Here is a 10,440-nt window from a genome sequence, read left to right as displayed (position 1 = left end):
AATCACAGATATGGCTTCAAAAACAATCCAAACAAGATACCAAACTGCAAACTATATATACTGTTCTAAATGAAACCAATATAAAGTGATTGACAAAAAGATACTAAGTAGATGAATTATTATAAATTAATTACACAGATGACCATTTTTATTTTGATAGGATGTTAAAAAAATGCAGCTAGCTTTAACCATTCATATTGAGAGGATATTCATTTCAGATCAGATGCCTACCTAGCCTTTATCTTTTCTTCCCAGTACCTTTCCCTAAAAGCTGCTCTCTGGTGTTCATGTCAGGTCTTAGAAGTATAAAGTAACACTTAGGGAAAAAAATGCAAATGAGTAACCCAGCACTAGAAGAGATGATTGCAAATATCTCTACAGCAATCATATACTTCCCCTGGGTACTCAAATAGCCTGGGATGAAAGACAACCAGACACTCAAGAACATGAGCATACTGAATGTGATCCACTTGGCCTCATTGAAGCTGTCGGGTAATTTACGTGCAAGGAAGGCCACCAGGAAACTGACACATGCCAAGAGTCCCATGTACCCTAGCATGCACCAGAGTGCAACAGCAGAGCATTCATTGCACTGAAATATGATGGTGCCAGTCTTCAGTTTCATGTTTTTCTCTGGGAAGGGAGGGCAGAGCACCAGCCAGGTGACACAGATGAAGACTTGAAGTAGTGTGGAAGCAGAAACTGTCACAATGGGCACACGAGGTCCCAGCCACCCTCTCAAGCTGCTGTTGGGTTTGGTGGCATTGAAGGCAATGATCACCATGATGGTCTTGGCCAACACACAAGAAACACAGAAGACAAAGATAACACCAAAGGCAGGTTGGCGAAGCAAGCATGTTGTTGGGTGAGGATCTCCAATAAAGAGCAGAGAACAAAGAAAACTCAGCATAATGGCTCCTAGGAGAAGAAAGGAGAGCTCTCGATTATTGGCTTTGGCGATGGGTGTATCTCGGTACTTGATGAAGATCCACAATGTGGCAGCCGTAATGATAGAGCAGAAAATGGCAACAACAGCCAAAATGGTACCCAAGACCTCTTGATAAGAGAGGAGTTCTATTCTCTTTGGGACACATTCACTTCTTCTTTCATTAGGCCACTGGTCACTTGGACATGGCCAACAATTTGTTGAATCTAGAAGAGAAAATCAAGCCCTTTGCTTACATTTAGTTTAATAATCGTATTTACTGATATTTCAGAGGTGAATCAATTCACCATGGACTTTACATCCCTTCTCTAGACCAACCTCAACCACCTAATTGGACCGATTTTATAAAACATGTTGGGTTTTTTTTTTAAATTATTTTTAATTTCAACTTCATTGATAATTTTTCATCTATTTCTTTAGAGAAAAGAATTCAATATATTTTCTCCTGTACCTATCATATTGGAAATCTCCCCCTCAGCACATGGGAGGCAGTCAAAGCAGCAGAGGGGTTTTCCTTCCTGAGCCGCCTTTCTGGATCCAGGGTAGCAGCTCTTGCTGCACACAGAACTCGGGACCTAGAAAGAGAGAGCTTGGATATAAGCTGTGTCACAGAATTCCTCCATCTCTGGTGACTATCTGGTATGTAGATCATTCATAAGTTGATGTCCTGTTGGATTTTATTTTAGATCACATCTGTTTTTATTATTAAAGAGAACACAACACAATTTTATTCCCCACTTTTCTCAAAAGAACACGCAAAGTGGCTTGCAGCATGAAAATCAAACATCATTAAGCAAAGCATTTATGTATTCCACCTTTCAGGTACTGTAGGTATTTCCCTGTCCCCAGAGGGCTCATAATTTAAGTTTGTGTCTGAGACAGTGTAATTTGAACCCTGGCTTGTCACCTGCTGCTCTGTCCACTGGGCAATTCCTCCACTCCATATTAAAAATATCACACTTCAATAATATGACAAATACAATAAAATACAGTATTCCCATATTGCAGTCCCTAACCCAATCACAACCCTTCTCTCTTACAAAAGGGCAGAAAAAGGAACATCCAACCACCCTCTTACTTTCCTCCTCCAGCCCCCAAATTAACAAGAAAGCCTCACAAAATCTTAAGTTTTCAAAGAATATATCAACAAGACTCCCAAACCTTCCCAGTTCCTCCCAAAGGGGTGATCTCCTTTGGATTGTCCCTTCAGAGGCAACCTGCCCTAGCTTTGCAGTGCATGGATTTCCTACCTCTGTGCTTTGCATGTTCCATTGGATGGCGCTGATGTTGATGTGCATCTCCTGCCCTTTGGGTGCCCTGGAATCAAATTTTCCCACGTTCTCGTAGCTGATGAGGCCATCGGGCTGCAGGTGCCAGTTGATGATGTCATATACAGCAGGCGGGTTGCCGCTGCCATCAAAGTACATCTCCTCCCCCATCCTGTTCACGAAGCGCACCTTCTTTATGTAATACAGGAGCTGAGAGGGAGGGAGATCAAAAAGACAAATCTATCACACTCTTAACAAAGGATGGTTCTTCCTTCCATAATATCCAGCCACAGAATAAGCACCTTTGTCCAGATTGAATGAAAGAAGGACTGTTCTAGACCCTACAGGCAAGTTGTAAAGGTAACACTTTTATGCTTGGTTTTACCATGTTTTTTGACATGTTCACAAACAGTGTATGGTGAGTCATCTCCCAATGCTAGCCAATTTCAATTTGTTGTAAGAGGAGAGAGATTATGTTTAGATTACTGCATCAAAGAGATGGATTACTCGCTCTTTTTCTTAATACATTGATATAACTCATTGTGCCGGAGGGAATGCAGGCAAACAGATTCCCATCTACACATGTGGTGGTCCTGTAGTTTACCTGTGTTCTTGGGTACATCTCTCTCATGCCCGTATTGTGTTTACTGAGACCACAGGAGCAGAATACAGTGCCTTGTATCTTCATAAAGTTAATTACCCAATTGCAACATGCTGTGAGACTTAAGCATCGCCTGCTTCTGGGAAGCTTTTATACCAGTCCAGTTGGAAGAAGGGAGCTGTGTGTCTCCTACCTAGCTCCCAATCAATGGAACTCCATCCCATTAGCCTTGCAACATAAGAAAGACTATTGTAAATTCAGAAAAAAGTCAAGACTTGATTGTTTTCTCAGGCTTATCCTAATTAGGAATTGGCTATTTGTCTGTATTGGCCCTCATGTATGCCCATTTTTTATTATTAATTGGGTTACTGATATTCTAGAAAGCTCTATCACTGTTGCCTCTTTATTTTTCTGCATTTTATGTCATTTTGTTTCATCTATTTTAATTTTTGTTTGCTTTAATTTTAATGTTTAACTTTAGTGGTTTTCACAGTTTTTATTCATTTTATTGTCATAGATGATTTTTATTGTACATCACCTTGATTTGCAAAGAAAGAAAGGCAATTAATCAAATGTAATAAATATAAACTGAACTAATGATGCCACATAGTAAAGAAAGACTCACATACACTATAATCTTAAGGGAAAACTGAAAGAAAAAATACAACCAGATTTTGGAGCAGTGTTGGACTTGACGCAACCCTTACTCCATGGATTAATTTATTCTCTCAGATATCTTCTCTGGTGTGTTCATCATGTTCTATCACAACTGCAGGGCAGGCTTTTGTTCCCTTAGCATAATGCCGAGAAGTCAGAATGTACTGGATTATGTTAGTTTTTCTTGTGTCTGTTTAAATGTAACCCCCCCCCCCTTTCTTTGTAGGAAACTCCCTAGAAAAGGCAAGAAATCACCCTCAGATACTGAAGGTTCGCAGAAAACCTGGCCGCAACTCCGGATTGGGATTCTTCGATGAGAAATTGTAAGGCCCAAGGGGATCACTCACACAGTCTCTTGTAAACAAAATGTTCACAACTGGATGAAGTACCAAAAATAGGAAAAGATAATTTTGTAGAATTTCAACAGTCCGCAGCACAAAAACACAACTTCTCATGCATCTTGTGTCAATTAATAGGAAAACTGGGCCCTCCATCTGGTCCTTAGAGGTAAATTCTCCTTTAAATCCTGAACGACTTACAAATCCTCCTCTCCCACTTGGAAAGTTTGGCAATTCCTGGTTGGTTTCTTCTGCCTCCAAGACAAACTATCCTGCCCGGAGAACCAGGGACAAACTCGTTCCAGAGCGCTGCAGAACAGAGGAGCCTTCTGGAACCCCCTCCAACCGATTTGGAGAACAAACAACACCTCTCCCAATGGAAAGGAAAAGCCAACCCTTTCCCTTCCTAGACCAAGCAGAACTACAGTCCTAGCTGCCTCTTCCTTGCCCACTTCATTGATGACTCCTCCCCAAGTAACATGTGGAGTCACCTACATAAATGGAGACTAACGACTCACCTTTTAAGGGATGGACCCTAATTATCACTCAAAAAATTGAATGCACACCCACTGGAACCTCCCACAGCTGGAAGTTTCCACATTTTGATGAATAAAGAGGCTTACTCAGCCTTTCGGGAAAAAAAAAAAAAAAGAAGAAGAAGAAGAAGAAAAAGAATTTGTGGGTAACCCACAGAGAAATAACATCTAGCTGCGTCCTAGATTAGTATCTTAGAGCAATGTTATGCAGCTCTTAATAAAATATATAATTACTGTATTGCTGTACTTTTTGAACTGAGAATTATTTTATGGATTGTATCTTTCGAATCTGTACTATTAATCTGTAATAAGACACCTTGGGTGATTCTTGGGGATTGACGATCATGATAAATAATTACTTCAGCTCTGATTAGAAGGCGACATCACAACGTTGCTGCCCTAAGCAGTTTACTAAGCATGGTAACTTCCGGAATTCTGGGCATGCTTGGCCATACTAGGGGCGACTTTCAAGTAGGCCATGTGGTTATACGTATGTGGGAGCTTTTAGTGCACCCTCTTTATGCTAAGTTCCAAAAAGAAAGAACCCAGGGCAGCTTATCTTTGAAAATTTGCATAAAGTACATGCTCTGAAAAGCGCCATGCATACTTTGCACCCACTATTTTGTTGTAGGAGTTGAGCATGGAAAAAAAAGGTTGTTTTGTTTTGGTTTTCATTTTATTTAATTTTTTTTTGCGGGGGAGGTCCATCTATTTCATTTTTTAGCACCTAATAGAGCAACAAAGACAACAAACACAATATTTTGGGGGGTTTCTGTGTAGTCAGCAGAGAGGAGTTTGGACCAGTGGGCTAGGAAGAGGGGCGAGGGAGAGGGAAGGGAAGAGTACGAGATGATAGGGAAGGGAAGGGAAGGTGATGATGATAATGATGCCATAAGGGGAGGGTGGAGGGGGAGGGAAGGGAGAGAAAAAAGTGATGATGCCAGGGGGGAAGGAAGGAAGGGAGGAGAAGAGAAGATGATGATGGTGAAGGTTGTGGTGTGCCATGATGTAGTGAACCCTAGGCTAGGTGTGCCATGACACAAAAAAAATAGGTTGTGAACCACTGATTTAGGTCTTTTTTAACTGAACGGATGCAAACAGTGACACGAGGGCAACTAGTTCTCCATTGAATTATGGAGTTCCTCAGGGTCAGTTTTGTCTGACATTTTAATATATATTTATCACCATTAAGGACTTTGATCCACTAAGTGGACATCACATTTTTATTAATGTGGACAATAGTCAGGTGGAGAGAATAAAAGAATGGTTGGTCTTGAACAGACTTAATGTTAATCCGTCAAAAATGGAGGCCTTCTGGATCAGGAAAACCTCTTCCGTTTTGATGACTAGGTCAGTTGTTTAAGATGGACTACATATTGTTTTCAAAGATGAAGTGTGCACTTTAGAAGTTTTAATTGACTCCAGTCTTACATTTGATAAACAAATGCAATTATTTTTCCATCTACCACAGATCAAACATGTTTAAAAAAATGTTCTACCTCTGACCTGAAAATAATAGAACATACTTCCTAGACTGGATTACTGCAAAAAAGTATTCATCATTCAAAATACCGCTGCCCAATTGACTGTGGGGTATCAGTGTACAACCCATATTACTCCCTTTTTGGAAGCTTTACTCTGGCTTCCCAGATCTTGGAGAATTCAGTTTAAAGAGATTGTGACTATGTTTAAAATGTTGTATAATCTTGGGTCAGCTTATCCTTATTTTAAATGTTTGGAATATGTCCCAACCAGGTCTCTGCAATCTTCAAAGGAGACCTTTCTCCAAGTCCTATGGATGTGAGGTCGGTCTCACCAAGAGAGCTGTAAATGATTTATACTTGATCCTTCCATGATCATATGTCACATCTTCTCTATAATGCTCTGGGTTGCCTATTACTCTGAGTTGAAGAACTGCCAAATTTGATTCAGTAGTTTTTGCACAATAGAGCAATTTTCAGAGCTCTTACTGCTGGCAATTGATTGTTGTTTTCATTTTAGCATTTAGATTTATTTTATATTTTAGGATTGTTTGCATATCTTTGCCTTGGTGTTTGGTTTTGTTTGTATATTTATATTTATTGAATGCTGAATTTTTTTGTTATTGCTTGTGTTTTGAATTATTTTTAATGTTTATTTTATTATATAATGATTTACTAGGTTCAAAAAATGTTTGGATAAGTTCTTGGAGTTTATTTTATTATATAATGATTTACTAGGTTCAAAAAAGGTTTGGATAAGTTCTTGGAGGAGAAGTCCATTAACGGTTATTAATCAAGTTTACTTAGGGAATAGCCACTGCTATTAATTGCATCAGTAGCATGGGATCTTCTTAGTGTTTGGGTAATTGCCAGGTTCTTGTGGCCTGGTTTTGGCCTCTGTTGGACTCAGGATGCTGGGCTTGATGGACCCTTGGTCTGACCCAGCATGGCAATTTCTTATGTTCTTATTTATTTATTTATTTATTTAGAATTTTTATATACCGACATTCTTACATTAAAATGCAAATCATACATATCATATGTTCTTATGTTCTTATTGGAAGCATGTATTACTGAATTGTCATCTATTTACCATGTATTATGTAATAGTGATGTAATATTTGCTGTGTTTAAGACTATGTATTACATACATAATTTATATCTTTTGATTATTATGTTGATGCTGTTTTGTATAGTAGATGTTGTATTGGTGGAATATAAATTAAATTATAGATAAATAAATGTCATGTACATGCAATATCATCCTTCCCCCAACCTAAGCACACCCCTGAGAATTCCTCCTTGCAGTCCCGCTAAAAATATACCCTTTATGGAAGACCAGGCTTAGGAGGGCAAATTGCAGGCAGGGCAATCTAGGTGAATTAATCTGTTTTAATGCAGCTAAATTGCTTTGAATATTGCCCTCAGTGAACTGATCTCTTGAAAGAAGCAACGCCATACACTTGTAGAGAGAGTAAAAGCAACTAAATGTTAACAAAAAATCAAGGCTCTGTTTTACCTGCCATGGTTTGAAATCCTGGATGCTGGCACACGTTTTGTTGGTGAAGGGCCCTTTCCCTGGCACACAGGAGTGCATGTCCCGTAGGGCGTGTGCTATTGAATAAATCGCATTGTAGACATTGAAGCTGACTCTTAGGTTGGATTCACTAAAGTAAAGACTGTGGTAACCTTCCAGCTTCTCTGCTCCAGTGCAGGGCACTCCGGTTGCACCAATATTCTCGCTGACTAAGGATTGGTTATCTTGAGGCTTAGTCCACTGACAGTTAAAGGCCAGCTCCCAGAACTGCTTAACAAATATGTCACTTGAAGAGGTGGAAGGGTGGGTTTTGAGGAGGAACTTTTTGAACCCTGGCATCTTACCTTCATAGATGGCAAATCCAATGCTTCCACTCATAAGGTTGGCAAGTTGTTGTGTGGAAACACTGGGAGAAGTTGACCAAGATTCACTGGCAACCCAAACCTTCCCAGTTACATTTCTTATTAGAAGCTCCTTCATTATTGGAAGCATGTAAGGGTCAGAAGAAAACAAAACAATGACATGGGAGGAAGATCTCAGGACCACATTGGTGATATGGTTGGTCTTTTTGGTTGAAGGAATCACAGGGATGGTTTCGTGAAAAGCAATGCATGCTCCAAACTTCAGTAGTTCCTCCTTCACGATGTCAGCCCCCATTTCACCATAGGCATCTTCAGTGGAGAGCAGCCCCACCCAGGTCCAGCCAAACCTCAGCACCAACTGAGCCAGTCCCTGGGCCTGAACAGTGTCACTGGGGGTAGTCCGGAGAAAGGAGGGAAACCGAGCCTTGTCACTGAGCAAGGGACTTGATGCAAAATAACTGACCTGGAAAAATAAGAACTTTCACTGTTTATTTAGCACAAAATTCCCTTCAGTGGGTGGTAACCTGGCCGAAGCAAATCACATTCACCTGATCCAAGGATCTATGAGATCAACTTTGGCTGCTTCTATGTCCAAGAGAGGAAAAGTGCTAAACCACTGGTCAATAATTCAGAAAATGTTCTGGTATGAGTGGAAGACTCTCATTTGACACTTACAGTATCATCTTGGGGAAGTCACTTTGGAGACTTATTCCATTAAGCCTCCAATATCCAGCAGAACATAAGGCGTATTTCTTAATCTCTGTTTCAAGTCAACAAATTTTAAAAAATTGTGTTGCCGTAATTCCTAGATTGACTACCTTTATTGAACCAGCATAAGAATTATCCAATACACAAGCTTTCAAGATCACATTGGTTCCTTCATCAGATTTTCCTAAACATCCTGTTTTAGCTTTTCCAGCAAAGTTGCAGAGTTCTTACCTGTGGATATCTGTAAAGCCCCAGCAGTGTTGCCATGGACATTGACTGACTAGAACCTGAATCTCCAATGATGGCAGCCAGTCGGGAGGGGTTCTGGCAATGGTAGTTAGGGACGCGCCCTTCCTTTCCCGTGAGAATCCACAGTGTGCCCCTCATGGTCCTCACCAATGCCAGGCAGGAGTCATAGATCAGGAAGCCCAGGGTTATATTGGGGAGGAAACTCTGGCCATGGTTGATTTCATCAATGGCAAATGCCAGGGACAGAGCCCAACGATAGCGCCTTTCTACAAATCTAAATAGAAAGCAACAAACCTGTGGAGAATATTCTGACAACAGTAGTGAAGAGTTTTAGTAGCCATAATAGAACTGGAAAAACTGGATTCTGTGTAGGTTTTATGTGACCAAAGTATCTGAAGAATCAGCTCACGTGGTCTCAAAATCTCACATATAGCATCAACTTTGGACAATCCTTATGTCAGGCTAACAAATGACATCACATATCCTGCAAAGAATCCCAGTTTTCCCAACATGACTACTAGACTTCCTGGCTGGAGAGCTTAAAGAGAACATGAAATCCATAAGACTTACTCAGGGCATGTGATAGGATTAGGATATTTGATGAAAGATGTCTCCGATTCCCTCCAGTTGTGCACTGGGATGATGCTTCCAACAGTGATATCTCCAACTTGCAAATAACCAGCCTCATCCTGACTTTTCAAAGTACAGCCTTGGGTGTCAATTGGGCAGACTGGTGTTGGCATTGCCAACAGGACCATCAGCATAAGCAGCCTCATTGTTGTGATAAAGCCCATGGTTGGTCACTGAAGCATAAATCACTGAGAGCAAAACTGAATCAGCAGAGAGAGGGACAATCCGGAGACCATCTGGGATCCAGATAAACAAAGGAAATACCTGGTCCTGGATATGACAAGCATTTGAGTTTTTATGAGAAGTGGCAAGCCAGGTTGTTAGTCATAAATAAAATTATAAATGTATAAAATAATTATTAATCATAAAAAATAAAATTGGTTGGCAGTAAGTTTCTTTTGGAATTAGTTGTTGAGTGATATCTTGCAAGCCGCATTGATAGACCAGCTTTATTAATATAAATATATGTATGGTAAGTCTATATATTTATATATATGTATGTATATATATATATATATATATATATATACACATCTCATTTCTGAGTATCATAGCACTTTGCATAAGAGAAGTGGTCTTTGCTGGATTCTCCCTACATTTATACTGTTTCTAGTCACTCATTGAACTGGGAACACTTTCTCTCTAGAGAAAGTTGAGCCATAATTGAATTAATTAGAAATCTATTATAATTGCAGCTTCTGATTTCTATAGAGACATATTTGCTCTGATTTTAATTATGACTGTAAAGGTCTAGTGGGAGAGATCAGGAATTTTAATGCTATCCTTCCTCCACTTGTCAGGAATAGGATCATCTTGTTTGAATTCTTGCTACGAATGGCAGAGTGGCCGACCGTTGGATCACAGACCTTACTCCTGACATGCATTTGTTCAGAATATACATGTATAGGTTTTGCATAAAATGAGTAAGGAGAGGGTCTTACAGGATATCAGAACTTCAGAGAAAGGAGGTGACCAATGGACATTTTACTGCTTTGGATACCTGGTCCACTCAGAGTAGGACTGATACTATTGATAAACTTCAGATAAATCAGCAAATCACTAACATATGGTAATGTCATGTATTCACCACAAACCTATGTTCACATTGATGTGATATCAAAGAAAAT

At 39.8% G+C, this 10,440-nt stretch overlaps 1 protein-coding gene across 1 annotated transcript; it reads right to left on the bottom strand.

Moving 5' to 3' along the window:
- Positions 1–238: 238 nt before the first annotated feature.
- LOC115077402 (extracellular calcium-sensing receptor-like) lies at positions 239–9,477 on the bottom strand. Its single transcript, XM_029579691.1, has 6 exons — positions 9,254–9,477; positions 8,666–8,957; positions 7,347–8,189; positions 2,197–2,424; positions 1,398–1,521; positions 239–1,152 (listed from the first exon to the last, which is right to left on the bottom strand). Exons 1-6 carry the CDS (start codon positions 9,475–9,477, stop codon positions 239–241), a joined length of 2,625 nt encoding a protein of 874 aa, XP_029435551.1.
- Positions 9,478–10,440: the final 963 nt, after the last annotated feature.

The sequence above is a fragment of the Rhinatrema bivittatum genome, chromosome 16 (assembly GCF_901001135.1).
Source record: "Rhinatrema bivittatum chromosome 16, aRhiBiv1.1, whole genome shotgun sequence".
In the NCBI taxonomy this organism is placed as follows: Eukaryota; Metazoa; Chordata; class Amphibia; order Gymnophiona; family Rhinatrematidae; genus Rhinatrema; species Rhinatrema bivittatum.
The sequence above is the reverse complement of the archived record's forward strand: the minus strand, read 5'-3'. Positions and strand labels throughout refer to the sequence as shown.